The sequence below is a fragment of the Manis javanica genome, chromosome 8, assembly GCF_040802235.1.
Source record: "Manis javanica isolate MJ-LG chromosome 8, MJ_LKY, whole genome shotgun sequence".
NCBI lineage: Eukaryota > Metazoa > Chordata > Mammalia > Pholidota > Manidae > Manis > Manis javanica.
The window spans coordinates 63477006-63494421 of record NC_133163.1 but is presented as its reverse complement, the minus strand read 5'-3'; the positions used below and the strand labels follow the sequence as shown (position 1 = coordinate 63494421).

Genomic DNA, 17416 nt, shown 5'->3' with positions numbered 1-17416 from the left:
CTATAGTACCATCTCAAATCCCTTAGTTACGTTAAGGCCCCTCTGTTATTTAAAAGTACCCATCTTTTACATAAATGTTTCTCAATATGGTCTCTCAATGAGCAGCATTAGATCATCTGGGAATTTATCAGTAATGGAAATGGCTGGTTATCATCTCAGACCTCGTCAATCAAAAATTCTGGGGTGGGGCCCACTGATTTGTGTTTTAACAAGCCTTTCAGGTGATTCTGGTGTATGCTGAAGTTTGAGAAACAGTGTTTTACATAATAGAATACCAATAATAGTACTCCGTTGAATTAACTCTATTCATATTCATTACATAGAATAAAAACATTGAGCTTATTTCAACATACTGTCATTTATAAGAATCAGTCATGAGATTAGAAGGGACTGAGGAGACTATGCTGTGTAACTCCATTTTTTTGCAGTGTAGGACACAACTTTCCAAGTAGTTGAAAAAAAAAGGTTTTTAAAAACAGACAGTGACTAATAGGTGTTTCCACCACCTCAAGGTTGCCATGCCAAATAAATCAGATAATATATATGAATGCATTTTATAAAGTCTAGTAATATCACCTGTATTTTAGAAACAAGTTTCAAAAAAGGCCAGCTGTCATCATGCCGAACCAATTCCACGACAAGTTGTTCAAAAGCAGACAATTCATGAACTCCTCCCTGTCGGCCTGAACTCCTTCGATTCAGTGTCATAGGAGATGATTCTGAATAAGTAATTAAAGTAATTTTAGGTGATGACAAAGCAAAATATTTGATCACAAGTTAAACAGGACATATTACAAAGTAAATTCAAACAGAATATTGACACTTGTACACTGAGATGGTAAATTTACGTTCTGAGAGACATGAAACTCTGGACCAAATATTCACTATTTCCCTTTCAATCTTAAAAATTTCCAGTTGGATTAAATATTCATTGAGAACAGATTGTTAAAAAAAAGAGTAATACAAAAGCAAATTCTAGAACATAGAGTTCATGGATTTTTTTTACTCCATTTTACTAAAGATGTTTTCAGCTACAGTAACATGAAAGTAGTACTTCTCCAGTATTTCCTTAAACATATCCTTAGGAAAGTACCCTCTTCAGATCTAGAAATCAGTCCTCTATGCAAATTACTTTGCATAATGGAAAAGCAATTCTCAATGGTGATGTAAAAGAGTATTCTTACAAATTCTTAATTTTTGTTCTTATTCTTAATTCTCTACATAGAATTTTCTTAAAGCAAAATGTTTTTTCATAAAATCTAAAGTCATCTAAGGTGTATGAATTAGGAGAGAAAAGGGTAGTATAGTTCATACATGAATTCAGGTGTTAATCCTCTACTTAAATGTAAACCACACATCCCCTTTATTTGTCCTTAGAACCAGTTTAGTAATTTCACAATCTATTAGCAAGTTTTTTCCCCAACATTTTGAGTAAAAATGTTTCAGGTGTACTATTTTTCCAAATAGCTTGGAGTTCAGAATTGGGGAAGAGCCAAACAGATAAGGGGATGGGAAAAGCTAAATTAGATCTTGGTTCAAAGGTACCTGTCACTCCCGCACAACCCCCAAAACGTGATGACCTGGTAACTGCATAAACAGACTAATTATGCTCCTTTCACTAAGGAATTCCTTAATCCTGTCATGTGTTTGAATAAGGCAATATGATATATATTCAATTCTTCATAGAACAGTCATATTTTTTAAGTTCATTTTTTTTTAAATATCAAAGCTTTATTAACTGACATTAAAGAAAAAAGAAGGACAGGATTGAAGAGATAAATGGGTACAGAGATTATTATATGGATAAAGATTACAATAAATAATAATGATCAGAATAAAAAAAGACAGCTGGTGATCAACCCCTAACAATATTACAGACCCCAAATTCAGTATGCCAGATGCAACATTACCAAATAACCTAATGTAGCTATCTAGGTGATGATGAGTAGGTATATCTTAAAGGAGGAAAAGGCAGCAGAGGATACAGAGACTGTTTAAATACTGGCCAAATCTCTTCATTAAAAACAGAAAACTGCAAATTTCTTATAATTATATTGCTATATTAGTATAAATACTAGTATTATAGTTTGTTTACCTTATTCCCCAAATAGCTGCCCCTTCATTGAATATTATGCTTTAGGTCAGATTGCCTCTAATAATTTTGTATATCTTAGTGACAATCTTTAAAAAATGATCCCAAGTATTTTGACATTCAGTTTTCCTAAACTATCTAATTTTCTTAGGTAAGGATATTTAAATAAGGCTTATTCATACCTGTAGATTGTCTTTTTCTGCTGCTTCTCTTGGATTCACTATCTTGGAGAGAAAGTTTTGAAGCAACATTTAGAGATCTTAATTGCTCACTGGACTTTGTGGCAATGACTCTGAAGTTTGGGAAGTTGGGACTATTTTCTGGTGTATTATTAGCACTTTTCCTGCCTCTGCGTTTTCTACGAGGACTAAGTAGTTCCACAAATACATCTGCTTGCAACGGGCCATAACTCTGGCGAGTAGAACGACTGGCAATTCTTAAAGATTTAGTTTCTGTAGGAGGAGCAGATTTTATCTTTCTTAGGCTTCTACCAGTAGTTTTAGAAGAAACAGTTGTTCTGGGTGTACTCTGCTGATTCCTTGAAGTATATCTTCCAGGATCTTGTTGTTGGCCACGACTTGAGAAAGAAGAACCAAGTCTCCCTCTTGTTTTAATTGACAATCTAACCTGTGGTCTCCCTCGTTTTGGTGGGCTGTAAATATTGTTAGAAAACACAATTATTGTATAGAGCAATGATGAACATATGATTACTACTTTTCCTTTTTCTACTACTCAGCCAGTGGGTTCTATATACATTACTGAGACTTGTCCAGTCAATTCTTTATAAACTTAGAGCCAATAAATTTTTTGTGGAAATCTAAAATGTGTTTTCATATATTTCTTTGTAATGCAAAGAGAATAGTTAATATTTTCTTGGTAATGCCAGAACATCATGAAAATAAAATCATAAATTATGATAAGTTATAATAAAATCCTCAGAACAACCAATAAATGGACTAAATCATATTGAAAAACTTAAGAGTGGTGAACTAATCTTAAAGTGTAAATATTTTGTCTTCTTATGCTTCAGGAGACTCATGTTTCATTACCACGGATACTGAGTTAACTTAGAGTTTTAGCCAATGGCTGCCACTAAAGTAGGCCTTAAAAAAACTTGTGGTTCCTGAATAGCAAGCCAAAAATCTCTCTGCCATCTTCTGATTTTTACTGTAAAATACAAAACTAGATGCAATATTTTAATTGCCTCTAAGTTGTAGATAAGGATAAAACAATCCCATTTAAGCTTTCTTTTATCCATCTCCCTACCACACCTGGACTTCCATATTTCTGAAAATTTTCTAAATTCTTTATCATCTTTGTGCTTAACACAATACTGCCCTTATAAATTACAAAGATGGCTCCTGCTAGTTTGGAGTTATTAAAAAACAACTTGTTTAAAACAGATGTGGCGGCTTTCTCTACTTACCCTCCTCAAACTGTGGCCTTTTTGTACTTTGTCAGTTCTAGTTGCCCTGGCTTCACATTCGCTTTCTTGATTCCACATGAATGGAGTTCAAATGTTAAAAGTGGGGGATGTCTTAGGGACAAATAAAGGGTGATAGTCTGAGGGCTGCCATAGCAGAGATTATCAGGCCCCAAACCCATTCATTAGGCCTGGGTAACAGAGCTTGCTAATAAGCTGCAGGATACTTTGTTGTATGGTAGTATAGAAGTTGTTTCTGGGTGCTCATGTGGTAGGAGTATAAAAATACAAGGTGCAGGCAAGGGAAACAAAATTAAAAATGATTAAGTGGGACTACATCAAACTAAAAAGCTTCTGTACAGCAAAGGACACCACCAGCAGAACAAAAAGGCATCCCACGGTATGGGAGCATATATTTTAAACAATTTATTCAACAACTTATTCAACATCCAAAATATATTAAAAAACTCATACAGCTCAACACCAAAAAACAAATAACCCGATTAAAAAATGGGCAGTAGACCTGAACAGACAGTTCTCCAAAAAAGAAATACAGATGGCCAACAGGCACATGAAAAGATGCTCCACATCACTAATCATTAGGGAAATGCAAATTAAAACCATAATGAAATATCACATCCCTTATACCAGTTAGGACTGCCACTATGCAAAAGACAAGAAATAACAAACGCTGGTGAGAATGTGGAGAAATAGGAACCCTCCTATACTGTTGGTGGAAATGCAAATTGGTGCAACTGTTATGGAAAGCAATATGGAGGTTCCTCAAAACACTAAAAATAGAAATACCATTTGACCCAGGAATTCTACTCCTGGGAATCTACCTGAAGAAAACAAGATTCCTGATTTGAAAAAACATGTGCACCCCATGTTTATCGCCGCACTATTTACAATATGTCCATCAGTAGATGAATGGATAAAGATGTGGTACATATACACAGTGGAGTATTATTCAGTCATAAAAAGAAAAGAGAAATCCTGCCATTTGCAACAACATAGATGGAGCCAGAGGATATTATGCTCAGTGAAATAAGCCAGGTGGAGAAAGACAAGTACCAAATGATTTCACTGATTTGTGGAGTATAAAAACAAAGCAAAACAGAAAGAACAAAGTAGCAGTAGACTCATAGATAGACACTAGAGAAGTGACTAGTGGTTACAAGGGTGAGGGGCTAGTAGGCAGCATGGTAGGGGAAGGAGAAGAGGATTAAGAGGCACAATAATTTGCAATCACAATATAGGGAGGTCATGAGGACAGTAGTACAGCACAGAGAATACACTTAATGACTCTATGTCATCTTACTACATTGATAGACTGCAATGGAAGGGTGAGGACTTGATAATATGGGTGAATGTTGAACCACTGTGTTATATATTTAAAAATTGTGTATCAATGATACTTTAATAATAATCAAAACAAGGTGCTTCCTGGCATCTCTCTCTGTAGACTGCCAAGATCACCAATATTTGGGTATAACTCCTTGAGGAGTAGGAGAAGCACTGGGAAGATGCATTCGTCTTTATTTCGTAAATATCCTCTGGACTGCTTAGTTGCTGCTTTAGGCATATAGTGAAGAAAAATCAACCTTGATGTGGGTCTGAATTGGCTTTACTGTCCAAATTTGAACTCATACTTGATATTATGATCTGGCTAAGCTCACAGAGGTACTATACGCCCTTGGGAATAATTTCAACTGTTCATAATATGTCACAAGGGTAACTTCAGACCACTATTTTACACCCTAAATTAAAAAAAATAATGGACCCCAACCATCCCATTTGTATTTGAATAGCCAAGAGATTGTCTAGTTAAGACTCATGAGTTCTTATTTTATTGCATGTTAGGACTTACCTGACTTCTTCCTCTTCTTGAGAGTCATCTTCATCTTGTTCTACCTCATATTCTTCCTCCTCACTTTGATCCTCTTCATCATCATCATCAACTTCATCATCCTCACCTTCCATACTATCTTCCATCTCTTCATCACTTTCCAAGGATGGTCTCTGTCTAGAGGAGAGTCTTCTAGAACGTTGCTTAGGCCGACACTCTGGACAGAACCAATCTCCTTCAGGCACAGTCTGACAAATCACATAAATGATCATTAATTGTTTGTCCCTCAAAATCTCAATGTCTCAATTCTAATCTGAGAAGAAGAAAAAAAATACCTTGAGCTTTGGGCGAACACAGTAGGTATGATGACCCCGGTCACATCCATCACAAAGCACCATATTTTCTGCATCACCCTTTTTTCGGCATATCTTGCAACGAGCATTCAGTATAGATTTAGACCATATAACACTACGATCCAAGGTGGAGAGATGAAGAAAGACTTGGGACAGACTAGCAGAAGAAAGGAGAGACTCTCTCCAACGGTCCAGGACTGTTTTATAAGAACGCCCACTGTCACTGGCATCTTCAATGTAAAGGGAAAGTGATTAAAATTTCTAGACCTCTCTCAGAACTATTTTCTTGGTAGTTTAAACAGTTTAGATTTTACAGTTTTTCTAATACTTAACAAAAAAGATTATGTTAATTGAAAAAACAAAAACCTCATGTTCAAGAAAATATTTGCTGAGCTACATTTTAATTACCACATAAGGAATTACTTAAATTCATAAATCAAATGCTTGGGGATTTCAATAGTAAAAGAGAAAAATAACTTAGGCAATGTGCTCTCAATCTGGTCTTTGCATCAAATCTTGATCTAATTAAAAAACTGCTTATATATATGATTACAAGTCAGTTACTATTCATTTGAATCAAGAATATTATTTCTTCATTTTCAGATAAAAGACAGACTGCTAAGTTAAATATCAATCATATATGAGGTTTCTTTTGGGGCTGATGAAGATGTTGTGAAATTAGATAGTGGTCGATGGCTTTCCAACTGTGAATATACTAAACACCACTGAATTATACACTTTAAAAGGGTGAATTTTATATATGTGAATTACATCTCAATAAAGCCATTATTAAAAAAATTATGTATAAATACCAACTATATTATCTTCTATCTCTAATGAAGATTATTTTTAAAACAAGGTAATTTAAAAAAATGTTAATATCATCCCTAAAAAAGAACTTCCAGTACCAATATTTACATAGAAATACTTGAAACCTTCTGCTACTTAATAACATCATTCCTTTGTCTTTTGGGCTAAAAAATGTATTAAGTCACTTGATTAGATGCCATTAATCTAGCCAGTCTATCATTTTCACCAGCATGTGATTTCCACCTTCAGTTAATCTTCAATATTGCTACCACTTTAGTTTTCCTAAAACATTATACTTAATTATGAAGGGCCTACCACATCATGTCAAAATTCTGCAAGGTATATGAGACTCCATACATAGTTTGATCCTATTATGCCTTATTTCCTACTATTATCCTTAAATGAAACCTCCTGAGCAGTAGCATAATGGTTAAGAGAATGTGGGTTCTGGAGTCATTCGGCCTTAAGCTGAGTACTAGCTCCCGGTGTGAGCTTGGGCAAGTTACTTTGCCACTCTGTGCCTTAGGCTGCTGGAAAGATTAAATGAGACATGTAAACTGCCTGTCATAGAGTAAGTGCTATTATTATTATCTGTATTATATTGCTCCTCTTCTGTACAGCACTTTATGAGATGTGAAACAAGTCTATTCTATGGTCCCTACTTTTAAGAAATTTTTAATACAGCTGGGAGGATGAAGATACACACAATGAATTGAAGACATAAAGCAACAGACTCGACAAACATTAGTGGATTTTCAGTTACTGTTCTTGTTAGGCAGGGTGAGAGATAGGACAGGAAACCTAGGGCCTACCCAGTGTGGTGAGTCTTGTCTAAAAATCTAGGACACCAAAATGCTACTCCTTGAAGCTTCAGTGTGGGAAAGGGTACCACAAAGAAAGATAGCTAAATATGTAAACCAGTACTCAGCAATATAGAAAGTAAAATCATAATTCTTTAAAAAGTTAAAAATTTACCATGTCTCACACTAGATTGATCTTCCTCGCTCTTTTTCTTGTCCTTTTTTGTTCTATTTCCCTTTTGATCTTTATTAATTTCTGTGTTACCTAATTTCAAATTGATAAAATTAGTTTGAGGATTCTTTTTCATAGCTTAAGGGTTTAACCATAGGCATGACTTTGTAAGTGATGAAAGTATCAACTAAGCAAACAATTCTCATATCTTACCTAAAATAATTAATAGAGATATGATTATCTTCCTCCAGTTAATAAAGCCTAGTTTCATCAATGTGATTAATTGCTGGAATAAAAGAGACATACAAGGGAAAGTGGGGCATAAGTAGAATTTTTATGCCTTACTTGCTTCCTCAAGAAACTGAAACAGTCTCTGAAACTAAACTGGGAAAATTTCTAACAGAGTTAATTTGCTATGTTGAAAAATTATCAAGAGAATGAAGCATTTTAATACATATTACATCTCAAATATTCATAAAATGGAATTCCCTTTTCTCTTCTAGGCTAAGGATACTCTTGATTAATTTGCTCCAAATATTTGAACTATCTTAAAAACCCAGAAGCACCTCCATTGCCTGTTGTTCCATTCAAAACAAACCCTTCAAAGGCTTAAATATGAAATAAGGAGCTGCAGACATCAATTATTCCATTAACTTTTTATGGGACAGCAATGGTAGATGGTAACATCCATATTATAAATGATCAACATTTGACTTTGACCAACACTTATACTAAAGTAAGGTAAGACGAACTTATTTTGCTTATTTTATAAGATCTCAAATTAAAAGTTTCTTTTATATCTCCAGATGAATAAATATTTTAACACTGCTGAATACAAAGCAGCATAAGGAACACTGTCACTCAGCTCTCATATAACCTACTAAATGTAAGGTGTACCATCTCCCAGTATTAACTTTTTTCTTTTGTGTAAGTATTTAATTAGATGTACTGATGCAAATACAAATACACCATTAATTTGATTGGGTCCCCTTGAACTTATAAACAACTTTAATTGATGGCAACTTCGTAAGTGGAAAAATCAGCAGAATTTCATTTTATCCCTTACTGTCCTTCTAGAATCTAGGATTAATGAGTAGCAATAATATATTTATAAGAGCTACATGATTTACAAATAACTTTCAATTGAAATTTTAATTGAAATAATTGTAGATTCACATGCAGTTTTAAGAGATAATAAAGAGATCTTTTGTACATGTAATTTGATTTAGACAGAAAATCTTAACATTGAAGACAGGGAAGTAAGAGTGATATAGCAAACAGAAACTAATTTTTGTGAGCTGCCATCATATATGTATTTTATTTCTTACAACTGCTACTTTCAGTGCGAAAAAGTGAGTTATTAAGCTCATGGTAAAATTACCAATTTACAAAAAATATGAATAGAATTTCAATTTGAATTAAAATAGAATATGCTTTTCAAATTAAAAAGACATTTTACAAATATATTCACATTCCAAAATTTCTCTGATAGCACCATCTATTTAAGTAAACTTTGTTTCTTACTAGTCAGCAAGGTAATACTCAATTTTTAAAGCATTTTATTCAAGTTTTTATCTCAATCTGAGACCAAAAAGATATGGTTATAAAAAACTGTTTCTTCTGGTAACCCACTATTGAGATATAAACTCTCTCAATATCATGAACTATAGTAAGTTAATTCAATATTTCAGAAAGACCATATCACAGGTAAGTAGAGGCAGTATGACATGAAAATTGATTTGGAACTCCAAACACATATTTTCCTAAAGACATAATGATTATGTTCCTAGATTAGTTCCTAAAAGCATATTAATTTCATAAACTGCTTAAACATGATTCAGATAGTATTATTTCTATCATCCTAACCATAAATTATAGGGAATTTTCCTCATCTATGTACCCTTTAACACTTGGTATTTCTGATTTAGTACTTTGCATTGCAGTGGTCAGGTGAGTGATCCATATATTATTAAAACATACTCTTTATGGTGAAGCTGCTCCTTTGGGGGTTCTCTTTTAACAACCACCACAAAATTTATGTATCATTTTTGATTATGCAGGGTCTGGGTAGTTGTAAGATTTGGTACTCTTTCTTTTGATGAAACTTTCACAAAAGGAGGGATTGACAGGAATAGATGAAAAAATATTCATTTAATGAGTATCTAGAATAAGTTTTAAAAAGCAGTGTATACTTAAAATATCTATCTCACTTGAAAGAACTCATTTTAAGACAAAAATATAATCTCCAATTTTTCAAATTAGTCAATTTCATCACATTAGCCTATACAGTTCTATTAAAGGGCAATTTCAAAATCATTTAAATTATAACTAATATTTTGAATTAAAAACAGATACTTACTAAGTGGAGCTTTGAGAAAACGCCGCTCAATGCCCTGCTCTATTTGGAAAAGTGCCATTGCCAGATAATGAACCACGTTGCTCACTGATTGTGGGGTACTTGCATTAGTTGAGACAGTACTTGGTGTTTCTGTTTTTATGCCCAAAAGTCTACAATTAAACAATGAATAGTTTATGATACTTAAAAAACTATTAGTTGAAACTTGAGTCCACTCATTTATCCAAATGCTTACACCTGTGTAAGAAAGTTTCCTCAATTTCAAGCAGCTTGTAGGAAGGGACATAAACATATGAATCACGAGCTAAATTAAATATCAAGACATTTAAGAGGTCAGAAGGGCAAATACCTGGAGGAGGGAAGGTGAATGAGACAAGGTTTAGCGGAAAGGAAGAGAAAGGTTTAGGAAAGATGATTCTGTGATAGGCCTAGAGAAAGAAAACGTTTCTCTAGCAGCATATCTCTATTTCTCTTGCTTCAACTTTTACTGGGTAATGACACTTATAGCTGCCTCCTAACTGGTTCCTTAGTGTCCAGTCTTACTCTCTTTGCAATAAATCTCCATGCTGCAGCTAAAAGGATCATGTAAAAACACAAACCCTAGTCACTTAAAGACTTTGGCACCTCTTCCCTTCTAGCATTATAGCTTCCCCACCTTTTAGGTCTCAGCTGCAGTTACTTCCTCTGCTACTTTCTTTGCTGTCTTCATGTGCTATCAGGACAAGTAGCCTTTTCATGTCCCACATTTACACTGGGTATTAACTTCTACTAGAAAGAACTCTTGCCCTGTTTTATAATTTCTAGCTTAATGTCTCACAACCATTTCCTTTGAGACAATAAACTCCTTAAAGGCACATATTATCTAAAATAACTGAAAAAGTAAAAGTATCTACAGATTCCTCAAAACACTAAAAATAGAAATACCATTTGACCCAGGAATTCTACTCCTGGGAATCTACCTGAAGAAAACAAGATTCCTGATATAGGTTCTTATTAATAGTTCAAATAATATTTAAGTCTACCATAATTTATGGTTTTCCTACAGAAAAGAAACATGGATAGTATAAAGTTACTTTCTGAAATTAATAAAACCTTAAGTCCAAAGACATTTTTTAAACTTAAGAAATTATTATCCTAACAAGTTGTCTTTTGGCTGCATTAGTACAAAGTAGAGTAACATAGAGTCTTGATGTCTTATGAAAATCATTTCAGTGGTTATAAATATTAAAGAACTCATGGTAAGGTTTTAAGACAATTGTTTTGAAGAAAAATAAGCATTTACTTAAAAAAAAAACTTACAATTAAGTGGCAAGGAAAATCCTGTTTGTACCTGTCTTTTATTATGACCTTTGCTTGTTCATCAATTTCCATCTCTTCTACATCTTCATTAACAGTTTTAATTATCCCATTTTCCTTGTTTTCCTCACTCAACAGCTCATACCGTCCACTTTCTAATGCTGATCTCCATGTGTGTCGATCTGTAACCTGTAACAAAATCCAAATTTACTAACTCTGAACAATGGCATATATTGTTCCAAAGAAGTATGAAGTTCAACGAAAAATTCATGAAAATTCTAAAACAGATTGTGAATCAAAAAGGGATCTAAAAATAAGGTTACTAAATGGCCAACATGGATTTGTATCATTCATAGATGGAAGCTTTGGTATCTCACTCTCTATATAAGGAAATCATAAACAATCCTAAGATTGGTCATCTGATAGTAGCAAAAAAAAGTGACAGATGATAGCAAAGGAATGAACAGAACACACATATCAAACATGAATTACTTACAGATTTTAAAAAGGTAACAAAGAAACCAATAAACAAACCAGACTCAGCAGAGCAGGCAGGAGCTAGTCAAGGAAGAAGAAAATATCCTTACACATTTCAACATCTTGAATGAAAATACCATAAAACAGATATTTAAAAAATACTAAAAATTATTATTAAAAAGGTCAGTTATGTTCATTAAATTCTCTTTAAGAAAGCAGATATAGTCATATAGCATACTTAAGAAAGTTTTCTGTCCATACATTAATATTCTGGTAAAGAGAAATAAAAAATGTGTCACTCCCTTATTATTTATTCAAAACACACATGCCTTGCCTATATCGAATAAATGAACAAATATGACCAAAATTCTGATAATTAGGTAAACTAAAAATGAGAACAGGTACAAACCTTGATTGCTCCTAATGTTCCTTGGTAGATTCTGTCCTCAATATCCAGAAGAAAATCTCTCAGCCTCAATTCAAGCTGTCTTTCTGCAGACATCTGCGATGGATCACATGCACTGGAAGCTCTTCCCCGACTATATGTAGGTTTGCTGTCAGTTTGAGGTTTGTCTGAAATAGTTATCAAATACCTTTATTATGATTTTCTTATTAAAAAATATAATTTCCCCATGTGACTGTTATGATCATGAGATAATGGATATGAAAACATAGTAAATCCTTAAGTGCAAAAAAAAAAGGAGAAATGTGTGCACATCACATATCTGATAAGGGACTTATACTTAGAATATATAAAGAACTCTTACAACTCAGTAAGAAGGCAAATAATACAATAAAAAAAGGGCAAAGGATGTGAACAGACTTTTAAGAGAGATGTACAAATGGCCAGTAAGACCACAAAAAGATCCTCAACATCATTAGTCACTTGGGAAATGCACATCAAAAGCACAATGAAGTACCACCATTTCACATCTCTAGGATGGCTAGAATAAAAAAGTCAGATAGTAAGTGTTGATAAGGTGATGAGAAATTTTAACTCACATACAGTACTGTCAGGAATATAAAACTGTGTGGCAGCTTTGGGAAATAGTCAGACAATTCCTCAAAAATAATTTAACAGAATTACCATATGACCTAGTAATTTCACTCTTAGGTATATGCCCCAAACAAATAAAAACCTACATTGTCAGAAAAGTTGTACACAAATGTTTATAGCAGCATTATTCATAATGCCCAAAAGGTAGAAAAAGAATGCCCATCAACTAATATGTGGATGAATAAAATGTGATATATACATATAATGGAACATTATTTGGCTATAGAAAGGAATGACATAGTGATATATTTTACAACTTGGATGAACCTTGAAAACATTATGCTAAGTGAAAGAAGCCAGTCACAGAAGATCAAGTATTATATAATACCATTCATATAAAATGTTTGGATAGGGAAATTTACTGACAGAAAATAGAGTTGTGGTTGCTTAGGTCTATGGTGCGTGGTAGCTAAAGGGTATGGGGTTTCTTTTTTGAGGTGACGAAAATGTTCTAAAATTGTGTGATGGTTGTACATATATGTGAATATACTAAAAACCACTGAACTACGTACTTTAAATGGGTGAATTTTATGGTGTAAGAATTAAATCTCAATAAAGTTGTTAAAAAAAGTTGTGATCTGTGTATGGTTTTAAATCCTGAAGAGAACTGTAGTAGTCATGGAAATTGGCTCCTAAAATAAGAGTTCTCTACCTAGAGACCTTCATTTAGTAACATAAAAGCTTACATCACAAACTGCCTTCTCTTAACCTGTTATCCATGGACCAGCCATCAAACAGGAAATGTTACTATCTCATCTGCCCTTGCAGCCTATCTCCAAAGAAGTGGTAACTAATGGAACATGTCCCTGGACCCTCAGCCAAAACCCTTAGAGAGTGACCTCACTATCAGATGTCTAAAACTGATGGTGACTTTAGGGTCTTGGGTATTCATCTATTAAGGAACGAGATCAGGAAGAGTATGTGTATCTCACATTGCTAGATGTGTGTTCCTCATAATCCAAATGGAACCCAGTGGAACCTAGAGACCCTTGTTTCTCAAACTGGCAAACTTTCCCTAACTCACAAACTGACAGCATGGTCCTCTCAGTTTGAAAGATAAAGTGTTTTAAATACAGATTTAATCGTTTGAAAAATGTTTAATCCTGAGCCAGAGATTATGGGGTGAGAAAAATAAAGGAAGTAGTTTTCATTGAAGATTTACCTGAAAAATGAAGTTTCTCTTCAGAAAAATGGGCTAGCTGTGTACATATCCTGTTTTTTTCTTGCAACAAAGTTTCTTTTAAGGCACTTTCTCTATATCCTCTAGAATTAAGAGCTTCAATAAGCTGGTCTAGCTGTTCACAAGAACTGTAAAAGCACCACCGGTTTGGCTTACGCACTGGTTTTGGCAGCTGCACAGAATCATCACATAGACCTTGGTCAATGCTGGAGGTAGATTCAGATGTCAAAGATGTTCCAGTTTTAGTGGATACCTGAGGATCTTCAGACTGTACATTATTCTGAAATGATGAAGGTCTAGGCAATAGCATGTCTTCAGTGAGACCAGAATAATCCTCTTCAATAAACAATCCAGGAATAGAATGGAAAGTCCAGTATCGTCTATACATACGGTCACGGCCCAAGGGAAAGATATTGGTACATGCTATGGCACTTTGGATTTTTTCTAAGAGCTCTTTTTCTTTTCGTTGGTGTTCCTGTTTTAAAGCTTCTTCCTCATCAGTAGTTAGAGGCTCTCTTGTTTCGCAGTTGACCTCTTCTTGCCTTGTAAATTCTTTGTATTCATTTTGCCCCCTTTCCCCTATAGTTGAAACATTTGATCATCATTATAAAACTTTCATTAGAAAAATATGATACAAAGCTACTCTGAGTTACTATGTATTGTAGACTAAATTGTATGCCCCACAAATTCACAAGTTGAAATCCTAAATCCTAATGTGACTATATTTGGAGACAGGGTCTTTAAGGAGGTGATTAAGTTTAAATGAGATAATATGGGTGAGGCCAAAATGCAGTGGGACTGATTGCTTATAAGAAGAGAGACTATAGCACTCTCTCAACTTGTGGGCACACAGGACGAGTTGTGTGAGGGCACTTCAAGAAGGTTCTATCTGCAAGCTGAGGAGAGAGGCCTCTCCAGAAATCAACCCTGCTGGCACCCTGATCTTGGACTTTCAGACTTCAGAACTGTGAGAAATAAGTTTCAGTTGTTGAAGCCACCCAGTCTGTGGTATTTTGTTATGGCAGCATGAACAGACTAAAACACTATGTTAATAAGAAAGTGGTACACATAAATATAAAGGGATACATATAAATCTTCCATCTCCATACTGGAAAGTAGCAGGGTCTTTTACTCATTCTGTAACATATTCAGTCTTTTCCCTAAGGTAGGAGTCAGCAAATTACTTTTAAAAAGGGTTAGCTAGTAAATATTTTAGGCTTTGTGTGTCATCTGGCTTCTGTCATAGCTGCTCAACTCTGCCACTGTAGCGTGAAAGCAGCTGTAGCCAATATGTAAATGAATGAGCATGGCTGTGTACAAAACTTTAGTCACTGTAATCTGAATTTTGTAATTTTTGCATGTCACAAAATATGTCTTTTTGATATTTTTCAACTATTTAAAAATGTAAAAACCATTTTTAGTTTATTGGTCATATAAAAACAAGGGACATGGTGGATTTGGCCAATAGGCTGCAGTTTACTAACCACTTCTTTAAGAACTCCTAATTTTTAGCTGGGCACCTAGGAAAGAAGGACATTTCCTAGACCCTCTTTCCCCAGGAGGTATGGCTACATGGGAAACTTCTGGTCAAAGAGAATGGAACAGAAGCATTATATGTAACCTCTGGGTTGTGCCTCTCTTTCTTCTTTCCCCGCTCCTACTAGCTAGAATGGAGACATGGAGATACACCATTTTGGAACATGAGGATGGCAGCAAAACTCTAAGGATCACAGCACCAACAAGACAGAACAAGTGTGGATTCCTGGTGACCTGCCTAGCCTTTTAGGCTGTGTTCAAGAACTAAGTGTCTCTCTTGTTTCAGTCACTGTCAAATTGCTTATTAAATGGCTGGGAATATTTCTTCTATTTATTTTGCTTGAAAGAGTTTGTGTAAGATTGGAATTATCTGCTTCTTTAAAATACGGCAAAATTCACCCGTAAAGTTGTTTAGGACTGATGTTTTCTTAGTAGGAAATTTTTTAATACTGATTCAAGATCTTTAAATGGCTTAGGGCCATTCACATTTTTAATTTTTTCATGAATCCATTTTCATAATTTGTAGTTCTCCAGGATTTTGCTAATTTCTACCTCCATTTTCAAATTTGCCATAAAATCGTATTACGTGGTTCCCTTATCTTTAAATTTCTACTCCATCTGTGGTCATGTCTCTTCCCTTGAGTCCTCAGTTTATTGTGACCACCCTCCACCAATCATATCACAAAAGGTTTGTCTAGTTTGTAGCTTTTTTTAAAGAACGAACTTTTTGCTTTGTTTTTCTTCACTATTCTAGTTTTATTTTCTATTAATTTCTACTTGTATCAATTCTTTCCTTATATTTGGGGAGATTATTCTATTTTCTACCTCTAACTTCTTAAATGAATGCCTAGCTCAATTTGCCTTCATTCTTTCCTAATATATAGTAAAGCTATAAAAAAATATATATGCTTTCCTTTAAATAGAGGGACTGTATCTTCCAGGAGTTAATATGCAGTATTGATTAGTTTAAAACATTTTCTAGTTTCTATAAGAATATAGTAATTTATCCTCCATTTACCCCATGGTCCCAAGCACATAAGCCGGTGAGACTTGCCTCACCTTATCTCTAAACATCCCGACCCTCCCCCAAGGCAAAAGGCCAAGCGGATCCACCACAATAAAATGCACAACTCTGCACCACATTGCTCTCTCTCTCTCTCTCTCTGTCCCGCTGTTCCCTCTCTCTCTCTCTTTCTCTCCACCCACCCCCCACCTCTGGGGGCAGCCACTTTCTCTTTCAGATAATAAAATCTCTTGCATGGGCCCGTGTCTCCGGAGTTGTTCTGGGTAAGGAGGGTTGTGGTGAGATACCCTTTCATTGATGACGTGACTTTGGATGAGGCTCTCCCATTGACTTTGCTCTTCCTCCAGGAACCTGAGCTGCTTTGGAACCCTCACTGCCCGATCCTCCTCCACGGACTCACTGCCCATTTCCCCAGTCGCTCGTCTTCTCACCCAACACTAGCCTTCGATTTGGTGAGTCTCCCCTTCATGGTCGACTTAAATGTCCCTTTGGAACCTGGGAAGTGACCGTTGAGTGTCCGGCACCCCCAAAGGCTCCTCTGGGACAGGGGCACCCCCAACCATGACTTTCAGAGTCATGGTTGATCCCCATAGTCGACCTTTCTCTGCCTCCCCATGGTGAGAATCCTCATTCACTGAGGCCCGGTCTCCCTTTATCTACATACCTACTCTACTCGTAAACTCCTGGTACCAGGTACTGAGTGTCCTCGGCGTTTTCGCCTCGACCCCGTGGTTAGAGGTGGTGACGACCCCCTAACTGTGCCTGGTCTTCTCCGTGACCTTCTCAATCACTCAGGGATGCCTCAGTGACTTCTGAACGGTCTCGTTCTCACCATGGGATCTGGCCCCTCCGTTCCCGCAGATTCACCATTAGGGTGCTTACTCAATAATCTAAAGCCCCTTCACTTCACTCTAGACCTCAAACCTTTTCTGCTTGTTCACTACTGTAATGAGATCTGGCCACAATATCCCTTGGACAATCAGTCTAAATG

The 17416-nt window shown here is 35.3% G+C and overlaps 1 protein-coding gene across 5 annotated transcripts in view; it reads right to left on the bottom strand.

Moving 5' to 3' along the window:
- Positions 1–17416, bottom strand: part of BAZ1A (bromodomain adjacent to zinc finger domain 1A) — a 125169-nt gene that overhangs the window by 2388 nt on the left and 105365 nt on the right. For 2 of the 5 annotated variants that reach the window (XM_073211358.1, XM_073211361.1), the window contains 9 exons: positions 13848–14444; positions 12038–12201; positions 11186–11340; positions 9859–10007; positions 7503–7592; positions 5700–5947; positions 5386–5612; positions 2275–2744; positions 577–719 (listed from right to left, as the gene is read on the bottom strand). In XM_073211358.1, the coding sequence (XP_073067459.1) occupies positions 577–719; positions 2275–2744; positions 5386–5612; positions 5700–5947; positions 7503–7592; positions 9859–10007; positions 11186–11340; positions 12038–12201; positions 13848–14444 (2243 nt within the window). The remainder of the gene's footprint in view (positions 1–576; positions 720–2274; positions 2745–5385; positions 5613–5699; positions 5948–7502; positions 7593–9858; positions 10008–11185; positions 11341–12037; positions 12202–13847; positions 14445–17416) is intronic. The other 3 variants (XM_073211360.1, XM_073211357.1, XM_073211362.1) reach the window with 2 other exon arrangements.